This window comes from Drosophila elegans, unplaced genomic scaffold, assembly GCF_018152505.1.
Source record: "Drosophila elegans isolate 14027-0461.03 unplaced genomic scaffold, ASM1815250v1 contig_476, whole genome shotgun sequence".
NCBI classification, from domain to species: Eukaryota; Metazoa; Arthropoda; class Insecta; order Diptera; family Drosophilidae; genus Drosophila; species Drosophila elegans.
In genome coordinates, this window is record NW_024545863.1 from 12,394,903 (window position 1) to 12,414,226 (window position 19,324).

Sequence of the window (19,324 nt, forward strand, 5' to 3'; positions counted from 1 at the left end):
CATATAAATAATAATAATAACACCTTATTAGTGGTTTAAGAAATGTATTTGCTTTTTATATTGCAGTATTCCACTGGAACCATTACTTTAACCGATTGCACCTGTAAAGAACTTCATATGAAAAATTTAGTGCCAGTGGAACTCGGCTCTTAAAATCACAGTTCCTACCCATTGAATCACGTATCCTCTCTAGTTTCCTTATCGATATCGACTTGAAAATCTGTTGTCATTCTCACATCGCGAGGCATAAGCAAAGACAAAAAGTGAGAACGAAGTGCGTTATTTCATTTTTATACCATTTAATTTAATTAGAAATCTAAGCAAAGCAAAAATATGCGCGAGTGAAATTGTGCCACTCCAAAAACCCAAACGGCTCCCGTGTCGCTTCGTGTAAATGGCCAAAAACTGACGCGAAAAGTAAAACTGCCAACAACAACAAGCAGCAGAAAACAGAAAGCATAAGCAAGCAGCACCAGCAACAACAACACCCACAGCAGCAGCAACAACAACGCAATTGTGATAGACAAAGAAATAGATTAAGGAAAGGGAAGCAAACAGCGAAAGAGAACAGAAGGAAGGGGAAAAAAACGAAAACAGCCTGAATTATATGGAAAATATTTCTTTGCTCGAACATATTGATGGACACTGAGACTAGGGAAACTCAAATAAACGGTTTTTACACACTTGCACATTTGATACGCAACGAAAATAGCTTTTAAAGTAATAAGTAATAAGCAGGCGGAAGAAGAAGCATAGCATACAAAATAAATAAGAGAAGCGAAGAAGGCAAAGGGGAAAATAAAACAACACTGTGGCGTTGAAAGAGAGGGAGCAGCAGACTATCGGAAATAAAGAGGAAGACCATTCGTTGTTGTTGTTGCTGTTGCAAATAAAAACACAAACAGACACACACATTTAGATACAGACACAGCCACAGCTGATGTAAAATAATTTGCAGCGCCTGTGTGTTTGTGCCCGTTTACAATTGATTAAAACCAAAACACACGAACACAAAAACAGACAACAATAACACTGGCACACACACACACACACTGACTCACCATTGTGAAAATTGATTAAAGATTATAAGGTGAGTGTGAGTGGGGCATGGTTTTAATTAACCGTTAGTTATAGTTTTATGCACCAATACAAGCGCTCCTGACGACGCCCTTTTAACTGCATAAATTCCACCCGCTTTCCACCCCCCCGTTTCCCATTGTACCAAATGCAACTACACCTGCTGCCATTTTCTTTTTTTTTGAACGTCAGCAACCCTCGCGCATTGTTGTGTGCGTCCGTTTGAGCCAAATTGCAATTAATTGCCATAATTTACATATTTTACAAGAATAACTCGGTGCCTGTGTGCATTTGTTCGTCATTCCTGAGCTTTTTCCTGTTAACTGCACCTGAGTGTAAATACAAGGCAATAAAACAAAACAACAGCTGAGTGAGAACGGGAAGGAGAGAAGAAGAAGCGTGGCAAAGAGAAATTGAGAATAAGTTGCAGCTTGGCTCGGAGTGTCAAATATCGATAAAATGCAGCCAACCAGCTGATCGTGTGTTTTTACTCTACTACAGATTTTCAGTTGATTTTTATTTATCTGCTGTTTACGTCTCGCTTCTTGTGTTTTTTTTTTCGCTATTTGGCTTAACTTGTTTGCACTGCAGTTCGAGTTGTGTGTGAGTCATGGACTTGTAATAACTTAAAAGTTCTGGATGCAGATACATATAAATGAAGTACTGGGGACAAACAAGAGTGGCATTAACCATTAATTGCAGTTAGTTGCCTCCCTGGCAGCCGCTTGTTATCGCTCTCCCTGCGAGAAAGTGCTTTTTCCTGCCCCCTACAACGAAAAAAGAAGAGAGAGCTGATAAACTCTGACTGCGCTGTCGACGCTCTGTAATCAGTTGGCCGCGGCAGAGGAGTTCAGTTTACTTGGTTTTGGTTCAGGGTTTTCTGCCCTATTTCTCTGCTTTCAAATCCGCTATTGGGCACCATGACGTCACCTAGAGTCGCCCTCTGACCAAAGATCCGCCAATTTTTGTTCTATGTTTAAGCACTATTGTGACTATCCATTACCTTGGTGGCACTATAAAAACCATTCTAACGTTGTATGGATAGAACAGTTATACAATAGTACATACATAGGTCAACAGGTTCAGCAGATTTATTTTATTATTCATTCATAAGAAGCAGAACAAATAAGTATCATTTTGAGCAAGACAACATTAAAATTTCTTTTGTTAATAATGCTTAATCGACACTTTCAATTATTTTAAATCTATATTACAAATTGATTAAATAGGCTCTGTGTTATAGATATGTTAAACAAAATCTTTACCTAGCTTGTGTGTAAACGACAATTTTGCGATTTCTTTGAAACAAAAATTTATCTAATATACTCAAATTGTTGTCACACAAAGAAGCTTATCTGCAGTTGCTAATAATATAGCCTTGAAAATATTTTTAAATTGTTGTAATACACGATTCGCTGTTTCTTAGCATTAATAATCTCCTTTTTCATTAAAAAATTATATACTTATTTTAGTTCTATGTATATCTTATTCGAGTTTGTATATGAATTCGGTAAATAAAGGGGAACAAAAACCAATTCAGGTTTCAATATAATTAGGCAATCTGATTTTTGGAGATCCCCTTTTATTACGCTTATTTTGACACATACCCCAGAAGTGCAACATAGATAGAGTTTATCAGATATAGATACATTCGGTTTAAGCACCCTGCTGATTAGATCTTATCAGTTTTGGGCCGCTGGCTAACGTGTTTCTATTTATGTAAGCTGGTGGGGAGATATTTGCACTCTGGCATGTCATTGGTGATTAATCGGTCGGTTATTGCTTTCTCTTTATCAGTTTCGACGGCTATTTCATCAATTCCCTTAAAAGTACCTGGTCTTTTCCACTCGTATTGCAGATGCTCCTGAGTTAATTGTTCCTGGTATTTCATCAGCTATAAAATCGGCAGACCGTTACACGTGTCCGCTAGTTATGGAAAATTTGTAGAAAAACATCGGTAATATCCAGGGCCTTGGAAATTTACAAGTTTGGTTTTACGAAATGATGAAATTCGCTTAGGTAAAAAAAAGGACCACGGAGTCAGGTAAACGCTGGTGCGTCGGCGTCGCTGTTGACGTTGCCGTTGGCATTGACACATGCGCAGCAAGCAATGCTTGCTCTCTCTTCATTCCTCTCCCACTAGCACGCTGAGTAATCAGTGCTGTCAACTCTCGATTCCGAAAAATAGCTATTCCATTCTGGTTTATCACACTTTATATTTATTGTATTTTCTAACGTAACAAGTGTGTATAATTTTTACCTTTTTTTAATTTTTTAATGCCTTAACGCCGTTTTCATTTTTGTTTTTACCGAGAAGTAGAGCTAGGTAATATGGCAGACACAAAATATTGAAACTAGCCAAATCCGTCTATTAAATAGCTAAATTGACCACTCTGTGAATAGGTTCGATCGCACCACACGTGCGGCGCTCTCTCTCTCTCACCGCTCAACGATCCTCTTCGCCTCTCGGTGTTGTCTACGCTCATTTGTTTTCGAGCCACCCGCTAGTCTAGACGTGTTAAAATCAAGGTGCGTTGATAACACGTTCCACGCTGTTGTTGTTCTAGTTGCTGCTGTTTACGGGCAGCAAAATAAATAGCGTGGGGGAATACTGAGTGCGCGTGTGCTAAGTGTGGAGCCTGGCTCTTTCCGCTTTTCCGCTTTCCCTGGTTTGCGCCTTATCGCCAAAAGCCGTCTGTGAGACTAAACTGTAAACAAAATTATAAAAATAAAATTGAATAAGCGTCTGTGCACATGCTCGCGCTTCTATTTTTTTATTGCGACTCGGAAATGGGCCAGTTAGTCATTAACATTCGAACCGCCCCCACGCTACGCCTCTCTTTGTCCCTCTGACGACACAAAGAGAGCAAACAAACACTGCGACAGTCTGTCTAACAGCTGTTGAAGAGTGACAGTGATCCAATCAATGGCTTAAAAATAGATGAGCTAATCTTACCAGTGGGTTTAACTGTTGTAAACCAATGTGTTTTGTTGGATATAATCAAATCAGTCGGCTTTAAATGTTTTTAATTTTTTATTACTTGTTTAACGAGAACAATTTCGTTATTTCTTTCAAACACATGGAAAAACCTTTGAACTATTCGTCAATTAAACGAAGCACAATATCACACGCATAAAGAGTGTTGAAGTTTTTAATATGGTAAACAACTTTAACTGTGCGACGTAGATTTCTACGAGCAAAAAATGTGTTTCCCTCAAAACAGATTTTGTTCGTGTAAACAACAAAACAAAATAAATGGTTGTATGGTCGTAGACAGCATTTTATTTAAGCTGAGAAAATCTCGAATGTTTTAGTGAAATCAAGCAAATTTATCTAATTTGTAAATAGTGATTGATTCGATAAAACTAAATACTAAAATATATAGCTGAGTGATAGCTAGTTTTAAATAAGTTATATGCGCACCACAGATAAAAGAATATTTACTTACCCATTCTCTTTGTCTCTTTGTCTTGTATCTTCTATCTTACAGCTTAACATTCACACACACAAGTACAACCATAAGTACAAGCACACGTACCAATGAGGGAACACCAATAAATCGTCTGAAGCACTGCCAAACCATAAGTGAGACGACAGGATCAAAAGGAGGAGGAGGAGGAGGTCCGGGAGTGGGAGCGGGAGCGGGAGAATCGGGAGTATCCCCTCCAGGAAGCGGGATTCAAGTCGAGGACACAGCGGGATCACCAACAAATCCATGATGCTGTACGTTTTCCACGTGGACGTCGGTCGCATGCTGAGCTTCGACATGAACGTAGCTCTGCAATCGGTGGAGCACCTGAAGGAGACGATTCAGAAGCTGCACAACATCCCGGCCGCCAACATAGTGCTGCTGGTGAGCGGCGGCGAGATGCTAACGCACTCCACCCAAGTGTCGTGCTACTCGGCGGGCACCGACACCAATCCCATCTATATGTTCCTCACGGGGGACGAACGCCCGGCGCCCACGATATCCAACTCGGATGCTGACGCCGAACTCCGTCGCCAGGTGGAGGAGAGCCATCGGCTGCCAGCGGCTCTGGAAACTGTGCGCCAACGGGCACAGCTTGCGCAGCATATGCGAGAGCTCGCCAGAAAGGAGGAGGATCTGTGCGAGCGTCTGGTCCACGAGCAGCACCTTCAGCAGCAGGGCTGGTCGGCGGTGGTGGCCAATATGGAGGATCTGACGAACGAGTTTCAAGAGCGCTTCCACAACTTTTGCTCCTCTTTCGATCGGCATCTTCAGAAGCGCGAGAGCTACCTGGAACTTTTGCGCAACTTTGGCGATGATCTCAAGCAGCTGGGCAAGATTCCCATACTCCCGGCCCTTATGTCCCTGGCCGAGGCCGACTTTCATGGCTTTGACGAGCTGTTGGAGAACGACGATGTGTTTACCGCGCAGCAACAGCCGGCACAGCAGCAGCAGGGTCTCACTGAATCCTCGCAAGCGGACTCTCCCAATAAGAAGCTCAAGATGGGCGACGAGGCGGAAGCGGATTCTGGTGACCAGCAGGAGCGAGTTTCCCAGACCTCGACCAGCAGCAGTTCGCTGGCCCGTCGCCACAATCTCAACCTGCTGCAGTGGATCAGTTCCAAGGGTAATCACAGTGCCCTGCAACTAATGTCGGATGAGTGCATCCAGGGTTTGGACATCTTCAGTGCGGACATCTACGAGAAACTGAAGGAGGAGGTCAAACAGATCATCAAGATGGCCAACCAAGGCGACGTCAAGGAGATCAAGGGCCTTGGCGACCGTCTTTGCAAGCTGGAAGAGTTCAAGTTCCGAATAAAGAAGATGGTGCAGGAGCAAAAAGAGCAGGCTCTTGCGCTGCAGCAAAACGAGGCGCGGGCGCAGAATCTGCGTGACAACTCCGTCCTGCCGGATCTCTGCCTCTCCCATCGCTCCCAGCTGCAGGTGATGCTGGAGAATCACACAAAGATCCGCGAGTACTGCCGCTGCATAGCCAACTCCAAGGACGAGCTGGGCTGGAATCTGCACACACGTCTGCGTCGGATCGTATGGATCGAGAATGGAATGAGTGAGTTCGACAATCGGTTGCTGTTCAATCATCGCTGCTTGCGGCGAGCCGAGCGTCACATCAGCATCATAGAGCAGATCCACCGGGCGCCAAGCATTTATGTGGCAGCCGTGGCGGAGGTAGTGCGTCGAAAGATATTTTCGGACGAGTTCCGGCAGTGGGCCACTCGACTTTCTCTCGATTTCGATCGCATCCACGGCGAGGAGCTGCGCCGAAGGAAGGAATTCAATGCGAGCTTTGAAGGCCATTTCCTCAATATTCTGTTTCCTGGCATGGGTGACATGCCTCCAGCTTTTGCGAATGAGCACCCATTGAGCTTTGACACGCGTCTCCCTCCCCTGAGCAGGTCGGACATGGAACTGCTCTCCTCGCAGCTGCCGGAATTGGCCGGACAGCTGCAGTTGCCCGATATGAAACCTGTGATAGACTTCTTCGTCCTCCGCTCGGGCAAAGATGGAGAACCGGATCAAGAACAGGAGCAAGATACCCCATTGATGGCTCCTCGCTTGGCCGAGCTGCAGGCACAGACAGCTGCCTCCGATTGCGAAACGGATACGGAAACTGAGTTCGAAAAGCTCAGCACCACATCCAAGTGTGTGGCCACGTCCACCTCTACCAGCTTGGTGGAGCAAGTAGCACGGAGCACTGCCACCGAAGATCTGCTTATGCTCAGTGCTGGCACCCTGACAGAAGAGAACGCTGGCAGTATGCAGAAAATGCGTAGTGACATGGAAAACATGTCTAAGTTGGCCAGAGCCTGCCTTCACGAAGCTCGCTCAAATTTGAACATCTTTCGCAGTGACGCTGCTAACTACCAGGATGAGCTCCAATCCGAGCTACATCTCTTGCGGGATAAGTGCAATGTGCTCCGAATGCAGTGTGAGGCAAGCGAACGGAAATCCCAGGAACAGTTGGAGGAGATGCGCCTGAAACTGCAGCTGGCGGAGCAGGAGAAGCAGACGGCTGTGGCCCAGGCCCGGGAGCAACTCATCCACGAGCACAAAACGGAACTGGAGTCTCTTCGCTGCCGCTTCAAGTTGATGACCTCCATGGAGCGTTCGCCCTCGGACAGCAGTCTTGAAAAACTGGAGCGGCCGACGAGCAGTGCGAGCGTGGCCAGCGCAAACACTGGCGTGGATATCGACCACCTGCTGGCCCAGCAGCGCCAGGAACTACTGGTCCAAAGGGAGCGTGCCATTAGCGAGGCCGTTGATTCGGAGCGATCGCTGTGGCAGTCGCGCCTCCTGCCCCTGAACTCTGAATCTGTGATGGCCAACGTGGGCATATTGAAGGACATGCTAGCCGACAAGGAGCGGCAGTTGGATCAGCTGCGGGAGCAGAATAAGATCCTTACCCAAGAGTCGTATCAGTTGAAAACCCGTTTGGAGATGATAACCAACGAGGACGGCAATAGCTGGCTCAAGGAGAAAATTGACTATCTAAACAAGGACAAGTGCCGGCTGGAGGAGGAGCTCAGCCAGGAGAAGAGCCGGCGCCAAGAAATGGAGACCAGCGTGGCAGCCATGAGAAGGTAAGAAAGTATTTAATTATATATATAATTAAATATATATTTGAAATTTTCGAAAGCTTGTAAAAGTCGGATAAAAAGTAGTTTGTTAAATTTATTTTATTACTGTCTGTACCAGTGAGGTAATAAACAAGTACAACAGTAAAAAAAAAAACAATAGATTTGGTCACTTTAAATAATCCATTAATTTTTTTTATTTTTTGTTTTACACTTTTTTTTTGTTTGGCTTTCTGGTTAGACGAATGCTAACGAATAGCTTTTTTGCCCACAGCTCTGCCTACGATCTGAATGTGGGTGGCACCTTGACCCGCTCCAAGTCCAGCGTCAGTTCCAGTCACCGGGCCATCGCCTTGGAGGGATGTGCGCGAGGCGATCTCGTCTTTGTGGTATGGAGCATGCGTCATGCGCAATTTATGGTCGTCCAGGACTCGCTCACCCTGTACTTTGTGCACGCCGACAGTCTGGCTGGTCTGCAGCTGACGGCACCGGCCACACCGACTCCGGCATTGGAACCCTCGCAGGCAGTTGTGGAACTGAATCAGATCCCGCTGCCCTACTACGCCATAGGTCGGGTCATCGACAAGGAGTACTGCCAGGCGCGAAAGGTGAGCGCATAAATATATTTTATTGGCATGACTACTTACCATTGTGAATTCTTTGCAGGATGATAATCGCTATCGCGTCAGCAGGGGCTCCAAGTTCTATCGCATTAAGCTGGCCCCGTTGCCCTCCCGAAATGCTTCGCGGCGGGAGCGCTTAGAGTGTAAGTAGAAGGTGGAGAAAGTGTTTCATCCATATTTTCGGTACTACTTGTTTGTGTTCATTAGCAGATGAGGTGATCTTAAAATAAAAGTATTTTGGAGAGTATTAATTAGTTTATTTTATTTTGCATGGCTAAGTCATGATAAAGTGCCCAGATTTGTTTTATCTTTTGTTCAATTACAAACAGCATTGTGCTACAAAATTTGACCTTTCATTTTTAACATTAACGAATAGTTATTTCCCATAGCAATGTTGTTTATGTATGATCTTTTTTTTGTTCTAACTCAACTAAAGCTTTAGATTTATTAAAAAACAAAAGGACTTGGACTTGGTCATCTCGTTAGATGATTTTTTTTGTTTTTCAGTTTCGAAAATGATTAAAAATTGTATTTTTCAACTTTCTAAAAACAATAAGGAACAGGAACTTCGTTGTTGCTAGATTTAAATTCAGCTCACTGAAAGCCATAAGAAAATAATACATAAAATAATAAAACTATCAAGGTTCTTGTCTTTAAGAGAGCTAAGCTAATTACATTTATTAAACTTAAAAACAAATTGTATTGGTTTTATTGACCTGTATTTGAAAACATAAATCGAAGTTAAAACGTTGAAGCTTCCCAGGGAGAGCAACTGTGATGAAACTTATGAATAACTTGGTTTTTAACTTTAATAAATTATTGAATAACCTTTGGGTGCTAGCACTTTCTGGTGGGACATTAAAAAATGTCGCATCATTCTAAATTTTAACGGCGTCATAATGAACTCCTAAGAGTGTGCAAATTACTAAGTTAAAATTTATCTTTTTAGCCAGCTCATCCGCCGCAGTAGCCACTGCATCGCCCAGAGACGTCATCGACGCTCCCAGCAGCAGCACGGTGCTCTACCAGAGCTTCAAGCAGCGCACGGTGAGCATTACTAGCGTGAATGAAGAGGATGACGAATCAGCTTCGTTGCTCAGCGAGCGCTGTCGCTATATAAGCGTCAGCGAGGAGGATGAGTTGCATGCTGCTGGAGGCGTAGTGCTAGCGGCAACAACTGCTGTTACATTAGCAACATCAACAGCACCAGCAGCAGCAGCACCAACAACTGCAACAGCTACGGCAGCGGTAGCGGGAGGGTCGACGACAACTGCAGCAGCGACGGCAGCAACTCAAGCACAGTCTGTGATAACAGAGCAGCCAACGGCATCGAGCAAACTTAAATTGGATCTACTGTTGGCCTCTGCTGATATAATTACACAACCCCTAACACAACAACCACATCAATTGCGACAGGAACAAGAGCCACACGTTGAGGTGGAGATTGCAGCGCCTGTGGCTGAATTAAGTCCAAATAAAACAATCCAACCGGAAAATCCGGAACCGGAAACCATTACCATCTATGTGCCCCCCAACCCCACAGCAGCATCCACTGTTTCAACCACTACAAGTGCCAGCATCCTGGCCAGCATCGGTGCGGAGCCGATTATCAGCACAGCCTCCATGCTACCAATGTCCATTGGTGCGGCGGCCATAAGCGAGGACTCCGACGAGTACCGATCGCTCGAGGGCAAGGATGATGGCGACGCCGATGATTTTCCCATTTCCGAATAGTGTACGACAATTGGGAGTAACATATAACTACATATATACATAATTGGAGTGTGTATCTAGGCTAAAACTTTTACTCTATGTAGGAACCGCAGCAAACAAGCAAACAAAACCCCTTAAATAAAAGCCACAGGGCCAACACCGACACAATACAGCAACACCAACAAAAAACAACAACAAAGAACAGTAACAGTAACAGCAACAGCAACAGCAATGTGAAAAGTTATATACTTAACTAATTTAAAGTTTACCAAGTGCAGAATATATATTCAAAAAAGAAACTGAAAACAAATGTTCTAATGTAGTCTATGTCTACATAATGATATAATCTTATCAAATTTGAATGCGGGCCTTAACACAACCCCTTCAAACACAACCACACCGACACACACAAACACAAGCTAGGATTTTCAAATTTTTATTTAAAATAAAAATAATGTACTTTAACAAATTTACCTTGTAATCAAAATATTTACATTGGTAGTTTTCGGTTTAGTGTTATCTTTTGCTTCATTTAGTGCCAAGAAAATTATTTCCAAGTCACATTAGTTTCGTAGCAAGTAAAATTGAAATGAGGAAAACAAAATTATATTTTTTATAGGAATTTTTAAAAGACTAGAACACAAAGAGTTTGCACACATACCCACCCTCACACAAAAACACAAACAAACAAACACAATCTTTTGGGCTCAGCCTGCAAAAACACAGTTTTATGCTCAGCTTACACAACTCTCTTCCCCCGCCACCCACAAAAATCAAACTTTCTACTCTCTCTCCCTCTTTATATCTAAGATATTTTGATTTTTCGACTTTGTGTAAATAAATAAGAACGGAAATCGACGAATAGTTATTTATGCCTTTATTAATAACAAGGAAACACTTGAAAATTAAAACAACAAAATAGATATATACACATTAAATGATTTATGCGTTATAATTTTTTAACGCAAAGTGTAAATAAAAAAAAAAACAAAAAAATAATATTTAAAAATACTTTAAACAATTTAAATGAGGAAACGTGAAAACGATGGTGTAACAAAAGCGGATCGCAAAATTGTCAAGCTTACAAAAAAAAAAAAAAAAAACAGTGTAAAATCAAAAATCAAATAAAAAATGGTAAACATTTCAAAAAACTAAACACGCAGTTTTATTAGTAAAACAAATTTCATTTCTGCCTTTCCAAATATTTAGGCAAAGTACATTTTTTTTTACCTATCAAGAACTGAAAAATAATTCAAAACATCCCAGTTAATTTACACAAAATAATTTATTAGGTGAATATTTTAATGAGTCATTACAATTTAAAATACAGTAATTAATAAGCTTAGGATTATTTAATTATATTCTCATATTCGGCTTACATAAATGATTTACGTGATCCATGTGCTCTAGCTACAGATTTTTTTGCATAAAATGTGAGCATTGGTCTACAAAGAATCGAGTCAAATTATGCTTTGACATGACTTGCAATTAGTTAATAATTATATAAGCTGAATAATTAATTGCACATTTGGCCAAAGCAAATTGGCAAAGGGATTTCACATGGATATCTGGGCTGTGTTAGCGTGATAAATAGTCTTTTAATTGTGCTTGGTTCGGCAAGCATATACCCATGCTAACATATCTATATACATATCCGATATAAAAGCAAAGCTGCTTCAGTCTCCGTTATAGAAAAGTGGGCATAATACATAAAAATTTGATTTCATATCTAAAATTAATTAGGGCAATTTTTATAAAAATTACCAGTGCGCTTGCTTGTGCATTTTGTAAGTGGATTCGAGAAGAACTCATTTACCCTTGCAGAACGGGTGATGTTATTTTGGTTTATAGACTTGTGACTGATTTCTGAGGTGCTTGGGAATTCTAGGAGTCTTTAATATTAATATAGAAGTATTTCAGGCATGATTATTTTGATTAATGTGAAGACAATAAATATCAATCAAATCAAACAAATGAATTTTAACAGTTTTCGTAATTCAGCATTTTTAAATGTTCTGGTCCTACGTTTCACATATTATAAATTCATTAAACAGAAAAAACTCGTACAATTTTGACTTTAAAGTATCGGAAGCCAAATGGCAATTTAAAAAGGCTGGAAACCATAAGTTATTTAACAAAAATCGGAACCGGCCCGATAAAATTGTGTGCTTGAAACCTTTTCCAGGTACATTCTTTGAACTTATTAGCCGCAAAAGTTTTCTTCTACTTTAGTTTACATATAAAGTTGTTCTGTAACTCTGCAAGGGTATCTCCTCTTCGTGGTTTAATCCGAAGATCCACTTTGTTGCCTCCGATTATCTCTGCTGCTCCGTAAGCATGTCTGAACCACATCACGCGGAGTCTGTGCACGACTAGTGAATGGCTGTGGTTGCATCCAACGGTTGGCTGGCCACCCATCTACGACTTCATTAGACTCCAAAATAATTAAGCGTTAAATATGCTCCAATTATTAATTGCCAGCCAAGTCGCCCCATCCATCCATCCATCCATCCATCCAGCTATTTCGACTACTCTTCACAATATTCCGCACTTCTTGAGCACTATTTTGCGCTTCCGGGCCACGCTGGAGCCATGACCTTTCTTCGCCGGACGGAGGACGATGGTGCCGCTGCTGGACTTGGTGAAGGTCGGACTAAAGGCGCTGATCGTGGGCGTGCTGCTGTAGGGCGGGTGGCTGGAGTTCTGCGCATTTCCGGCGGCCTGATCGTAGCTCTGGGTCATCAGCTGATGGCACTTGGTGGCCAGGTAGCGGAACACGGACGCCACGTTGATGTCCTCCTTGACGGAGGTGCGAATGAGCCGGCAATTGAGCAGCTTGGCCAGCGTCTCCACCTCGTCGGCGGTGACCACCGCCTGTTCGATCAGATCGATCTTGTTCTGCACAATCACCGTGGGTATCTCGTTGCACTCGTTCTCCACCTTGCGTTTCCAGTCCTTGATCGCATCGAACGAAGCTCGATCCGTCGTCGAGAAGACCAGCACGGAGGCCTGGGCACCGCGGTAGTAGGCCTTTGTGATGCAGTCGAATTCCTCCTGGCCGGCGGTGTCCCACAGCATAATGCGCACATCTTCGCCGTCGATCTCAATCTGGCGCTCTAGGAAATCCACTCCAATCGTTTTCTTGTAGTCCTTGGTAAATATGCCCTTGCAGTAGCGCTGGATCATCGAAGATTTGCCCACGCCGCCATTACCCACAATGACCTGGTAAGAGAAAAAGGTTTTTTTTTAATGTATTTATTACCATTCATGTAGAAAAAATTAAGTTTGATTCCCCTTTTGAGTATAATTCGCCCTAAATTATGATTTTATACTGCCTATAAATATTCCCAGATAGTTGATCACAATACTGTATCCTGTAGTTGCCATTTATCTATTATACTGATCACACATTCCTTTTCGCGCAGTGTAAGACTTAGAGTCTTGAAAATATCCAAAATGTATTTTTTAATGTAAATGTATGAAAAATTCTAAGGTCCTACTCTTACCCCCTTATATTTTGCGCTTTGGTGCATTTAAGGCATACAAAAAAGAAAATGTAGAAAAAAGTGCGATTTACGATATCAAAAAATTGACATGCTTTACAAATGGGAAAAGATTTACTTGCCCAAAACTCATACTGGCTTACTTTGAGAACATTGCGCAAGGCCTTGGACTTAATTTAAAGTTTTTTTTTGATATTAATTAAATTTATTTTGCGCCAATTCGTTATCGTATCGGGTCCATTCATTGACTGCAAGGGTATTAAGACTTCGGTTTGTTTAAATTAGTTTCCTTTTCGTTTTTCTTAATATTAAACGATCCAAAATAAAAGCAGAAATCAAGTTATTCATAATTATAATTTTAGTTTCAATAAATCACAGTTTTTTTAAACAAAAATATTAACAGATATTTAACAGATATCAATATTAAAAACTAATTAAATTTCCCTTTAAGATGTATTTTTTACATGTTTTTAACAAAAGGCGAGAAAATTAGCTGTTGACCAAATTTATTTGCTTTCTATTGGACATTTAAAACGGTCAGCCGTTTACCCGCTTAATTAAGTCATTAAGCGGGTAATTTACAATCGAATTTGGCCTGTCTCTAGAGACACTTGTAGAGAAGTATGTGGTGAGAAATCAATTTGAAACAATTCCAGAAACCCATTAGAAACGATTCTGCTCAGAGAGGAAAAAACCCTAATTGAACTAGAATCTTAATCCGTGCAGTTTCGCCATTAGCATCGGGCTTGGCAATTCAGATTTGATCCCCTGGGTGCCATTCACAGCACTTGGAGATGGAAATGAACTTAAAGAAAAAATGTATTATTTTAAGCCATTATGATGGCAAAACCGCATTTTATATTTATAAGTTGTTTATACTTATTTATGGGATAGTGCATAGGCTTTTTGGTTCTCACAATTAGTGAGAAATTACTGAATTAATCTCACTAACAAAATAATTTTAAAATAGAAAACTTGTGTATATTTGGCCTGCGGTTTTTCTTTCTGTGCACTCACTGTAGCCATTCATCAACCGAATGGAAGAGATTCACGCAGATGGCTGGGCAACTTACCACTTTAATGGCCAGCTCGATATCATCTTCACGCATGCTGGTGTAGTTGTACTGCGACTGGGACTGGGTCTGCAGAACGGTCGCAGCAGCACCGCCAGTTGCCGTTTGGATCAGACGCATCTAAGCCGGCAGGTGGACCGCCGCTCGTCCAGGTGTGTGGCTGTGGCTCCAGCTCCTGGCCAGGTAAATCGAGTGGAGCACGCAATCTCAGTCTTAAGCAGCCAAATGCAGTTGCGTCCAAATGTATTTTTGTTTTTTGGCCAGCCAAGTTTTCCGCAGCTTTTCACTTTTCCCCCAACTTTGCGTAAGCCTCGATTCACTTTCTACGCATTGATTTCACCAAATTCGAACTGTGGAAAAAAGAAAAACCAAAACTTCAGCGACATCAGCCTTAACATGTAGTAAATTGAACAGTCAAACTTCTTTAACTCAATATGACTGTTGAATAGTAAGCTATCTTATAAAACTGGTTTCAAATATTTATAACCAAGTCATATAAATAGTATTATAGTTTTTATATGAAATGTAATAACATTAAACGAGATTGAATATTGGAAATTAATTACCAATAATGCCATTGTTTAAAAACATTAACGTTGGTATTGCAAAAAAAGTTTTTAAGTTTTTCTCAAAATGTTGTATCAGATTAACATGCTAACATAGTTCATGTTATAGAAGTTTGACTGTAAATACAAAAAGGTTTTCTTTCATTTTCACATTAACCGGTTTTCAGCGCTGTTTTTACTCGTTTCTTCTCCCTAACTCTGTTTTTTGTTTGTCTTTTTCTCTTCTTATTTTTCCTGACTGGCCCCGGGGCCACCGAATGCGACTTCTAATAAGACACAACCCGAACGCCCGACCACGCACGGTTACGTTGTTGAACAACAGGTGCTTCCCCACACCATACGCACCAGGTAATACGAGGGGGTAGTGGGGGGTAGTGGTTGCGGGCAGGCGGGAAGACAGGGGCCAGTGGTCAGTGGTCAGTGGAGAATCGTCAGTGGACAGTGGAAGAGAGATGGAGCATGCATAGCATTAGTATTCGCATTAGCGCGTGCTTATGAATTCTTTGAAAATTGTGCTTTTCTGCTGGCCTTTCCCCTGTTTACAGTTGCTTTCCTCGGCTCCGTGGGCGGATGGCGCGGCCAACGTGGGTTAAGAATAGAACTGGAGTGTTAATATATCTGACCAAACGTTGGGGAGACGCTAAAACCCACTTCTTTACATGGCATTGTGAAGATGAGTTATTCGTTTCGTAGGCAAATTAGTTGATTTCCAAGATTCTTAAAATAGACTTGAAACTCGGTGGTGTCCCACAAAATAATAATAAACCAACTGTCAGATTGGGTTAGAATTAGATTTTAACAGGTCACCTTATCAGCGAGACGGTTAAGCGATTTTAAAGAAATATATAAAACTAATTAATATCTAAACAATTGGTAAAATAATGAAAACAAGTGTACCCTTAAAAGGTAAAGTAAATTTCTTATATTAATATTAAAACAATAATTATTTTAAAATACTTAAGACTTGAGAAAACGTTTAGTTTAAATAAATTTATCAATCACATTATTTTAATTAATGAATTAAATTGAGTTTCAATGAATGCAAAGGATTGGAATTGTAAGGCTTTCAATGACCTAAATATTGTGATCTCTCTCCAAGGTTAAGTTTTTAATAATTATTTAAAGCCCAGCATGATTTCTTGTGATCTTTCAACGCTGTCGGCATTCCACATTAATCGGACAGGTAACACCGGATTTGTATTTTCAATTTCCTATAGTTTATCTCCTTCTTCTCTAACCCAAAATTCACCTTTAACCAACTTTTCAACCTTTCGCTCGTTCTAATTATGGCGCGACTCTTTTTCTTCAGCTTCTTCTAAAAGGTTTAGGCCATTTTCGTTTATTTTTTTTTTAGTTCATTGTTATGATAATTAAGGCCACCGGTTATAGATTTAGTTCAATGGGCATGTGTGCACACTGAAAAAACATTTATTAATAAAACAAGATTTTAAGGCACTACTCCCAAAATAAAAAATTAAAGATAAAAAATATGTTATTACCATTCCTAAATATGTAAAAACATGCCTTTTTAATTTAAATTTTAAAACTTTTTGTCGACTTTTTTATTCTCACACAAATTTAAAGTTTACCTAAAAATATTTCTTAAAAATTAAGTACCGAAAGTTGTTTTAAGAAAAAAATGTTTAAATTGGTTTCAGACTGTTAAAATCGTTCTTTAATTAGAATAACACATTTTTGAATAAATTACACATTTGTTGGTGTATATGAATATTCTGAACACTGTTATTTGTGTCAAAGAATGAAACCATTAAATTTGCTCTTCGAATTTTCTTCTGTGTAGAGCAAACAAAAACAACAGCGCAGATTGACATAAAATCCAGGTGAGCGTGTGTAAGATTATTAGAACCATTTGTTTGGGTACAAGTCGCAGCACAAATGGCGAATGAAGCACCGCACATCAATTTCCACAGTTGCACTGCAATTATTTTGAAATTTGCCCAAGGAACTATTAGATCGGCGGCCGTTTTCTTGGCCATTGTTGTGGAATGTGGATTCTAACTTGTCCATTTAAGTTCACAACGGCAAGGCACCACACCAACACACCTGCACGGAGCCACATGCACTGCTGCACACACCTACACACCTGGCACACACACACTTGCTGCTGCTGGTGCTGCTGCTGCAGTGGAAAAGCGGATTTTCCAAGCCTGCAGTATGGGGAAAATTATGCAAATGCTGAGCCGAGTGCTACTTAAATCAATTACGTTCGCGAATTCCTCATTATTTAAATTATGCTTAAACCGTCGTCACTCGCGCACTAACGGTACCCCGCACAGTGTCGCCTTTTGCTTCACTTTATCTTTTGCCATATTTTTTATAGCTCTTTTACGGCCGTTCCCCACTCAAAAAACAGAGCCCAGCACTCCACTCCGATTGTGTTTTCTGGGTGAGAAACGAACGAAATGAAGTTGCGAGTGCGAAAACGCGAAACTCACATTCGGAATGCCAGCCCCAAGCCAAAACTCACACAGCCCGAGCTGCAGAAAATCGTAAACACGTTCGCAGCGCTCTTCTACATGGCCAAAACAACTAAGCCAGCTAAAATGGAGCTAAAACAACGACGACAACGCGTGCGAAGCGCCTAATTAAAGACGAGCGACGCTTGGGATCCCGATCTCGGAATTGACCCGTAGTGAAAGTCTAGTCACACACACGAAATATCGCTGGCTGTGCCCCTGGCGATTTCCTAGGGCGCCAAGAGGGAGAAAAGAAAACCAACGGCAGCGGGAAGCGAAAAGCTAAAAGCGCACCTGTTGTTGCTCGACGCGTTCGAAATTTGAATGCCAAGCCTGACTTACGGCCAGTGTGACCGCGGCGAGCAGGTGGCAATAAGCCAAACGATCGTTACATGGTCACACCTTACTCTCATACCGTTCCAAAGCGCAGGTGCAAACGGGCTGTCATTTATTTGTAGCCCTTGATGGATATACACATACTCGGTAGGAAAATTCGGAACCTATTTAATGCTGATGAAATGACTATCTTAGTGTATCTTACACAGTTATTAGAATATTATCTGTTTGTTTTGCCAAAAAATTTTATTTACTAAGTGCCTTTATTTTCTCAAATAGGGGCTTAAAAGATTAAATTTAATTAAGAGTTTCTTGCGAGGAATATTTGTGAGCTCAGTAATACCTTTATTTTTGTTGTGTTTTTAAATATTTAGTTAGAATACATACAAATAAAATATATTCTTTTTAAATACTTTCTTGTCATTGAATTCAAATATTGAATTCGAAACGGTTCTCGCATTGAACCGATCGCTTTGCAACACTGTTTCGCGGTGAACGGCAGTCGCAGAAGAAGAAGAACCATCAGCTGTTCGGCGAATCGGAACGACAAGACGCGCATTTGTTTGACTTTCGACTGGGGCTCTAAAAACGGAAATTAAAATGTTAAAGCATTAAGCAAAATTAAACACATCGGTGTGGCCAACAAGGAATATAATGCCGCAGCTTTTGTTTACAAACCAATTCGCTGGCAGGCACGCGCGTGCGCACCAATCGCAATTTATCGGGCGCCAGGACGAAGGACGAGACGTAGAGAAATGCTGGGCCATCGCGAATTTGGAGCCGCGTTAGAAACTCGAGTTTCAGTGCTCAGCGGAATTCGGTGGCATTTCAACGTGTTTTCGGTTGCACAAATCCCCAAAAACAGTATTTATTGTTGCAAATCGCTCGCCACCATCCGTGTGTGAGTGCTCCGGCGAGTGTGTGTGCGTCTGTGTGTGGCGAGGGGCGTCGAAAAGGTAGTGGAAACCTTAGGAAAGTAGAAAGTAAAAAGTGCTAAATTTGTGCAAAAGTAAATTCCGACATTGGGGTGACTGCCGTCTCTTCTTGTCTCCGTCTGTCTGGTGGTGGCTCGTCCTCGTCCTCTTCCTCCTTCTTTTTCTTTCCGCCCGCTCCCCCAAACCATCCTACTGCCAAAGCAAAAAAAAAATACAGTGCGCGCTCGGAAACGAGAACCAAATCCAACGGTGTTTACTTTACAGATAGATTTGTTTACACATAGATATGTTTTTTGTTCGGACGGATTTGTCTTTATTTCCGGGCAGTTTTAAAAATATTTAAAATTCAAGTACATAATCTAATCTCTTAATAAATAACTGATTTACTTATTAAATGTTGTTCAATAAACCCCTTTTCCAGTCTTTGTATATAGTACACAATCTTTTTTTATACAAAGT

At 41.3% G+C, this 19,324-nt stretch overlaps 2 protein-coding genes across 4 annotated transcripts; one reads left to right on the forward strand and one right to left on the reverse strand.

Annotated features, from left to right (window-relative positions):
• The first annotated feature begins 223 nt into the window (after positions 1-223).
• Positions 224-10,013, forward strand: LOC108148265 (RB1-inducible coiled-coil protein 1). Of its 2 annotated transcripts, none has more exons than XM_017275216.2 (5): positions 224-1,090; positions 4,569-7,645; positions 7,914-8,247; positions 8,306-8,405; positions 9,212-10,013. In XM_017275216.2, the coding sequence occupies exons 2-5, from the start codon at positions 4,794-4,796 to the stop codon at positions 9,994-9,996; spliced, it is 4,071 nt and encodes a 1,356-aa protein (XP_017130705.1). In that variant the 5' UTR covers positions 224-1,090; positions 4,569-4,793; the 3' UTR covers positions 9,997-10,013. The 2 variants fall into 2 exon arrangements, with proteins under 2 accessions (XP_017130705.1, XP_017130706.1); XM_017275217.2 differs by lacking the exon at positions 224-1,090 and adding an exon at positions 3,554-3,606.
• Positions 10,014-11,272: 1,259 nt separating this feature from the next.
• Positions 11,273-17,938, reverse strand: LOC108148381 (ras-related protein Rab-23). Of its 2 annotated transcripts, none has more exons than XM_017275407.2 (3): positions 17,889-17,938; positions 14,552-14,901; positions 11,273-13,197 (listed from the first exon to the last, which is right to left on the reverse strand). In XM_017275407.2, exons 2-3 carry the CDS (start codon positions 14,669-14,671, stop codon positions 12,511-12,513), a joined length of 807 nt encoding a protein of 268 aa, XP_017130896.1. In that variant the 5' UTR covers positions 14,672-14,901; positions 17,889-17,938; the 3' UTR covers positions 11,273-12,510. The 2 variants fall into 2 exon arrangements, with proteins under 2 accessions (XP_017130896.1, XP_017130897.1); XM_017275408.2 differs by lacking the exon at positions 17,889-17,938 and adding an exon at positions 17,574-17,597.
• Between the last annotated feature and the right edge of the window lie 1,386 nt (positions 17,939-19,324).

Excerpts from the sequence above, each read along its gene's own strand:
- LOC108148381 (XM_017275407.2), bottom strand. The coding sequence starts at position 14,671 with ATGCGTCTGATCCAAACGGCAACTGGCGGTGCTGCTGCGACCGTTCTG. Across the intron at positions 13,198-14,551 it reads TCGAGCTGGCCATTAAAGTG|GTCATTGTGGGTAATGGCGG; the intron begins GTAAGTTGCCCA and ends TTCTCTTACCAG.
- LOC108148265 (XM_017275216.2), top strand. The coding sequence starts at position 4,794 with ATGATGCTGTACGTTTTCCACGTGGACGTCGGTCGCATGCTGAGCTTC. Across the intron at positions 7,646-7,913 it reads AGCGTGGCAGCCATGAGAAG|CTCTGCCTACGATCTGAATG; the intron begins GTAAGAAAGTAT and ends TTTTGCCCACAG. Across the intron at positions 8,248-8,305 it reads AGTACTGCCAGGCGCGAAAG|GATGATAATCGCTATCGCGT; the intron begins GTGAGCGCATAA and ends AATTCTTTGCAG.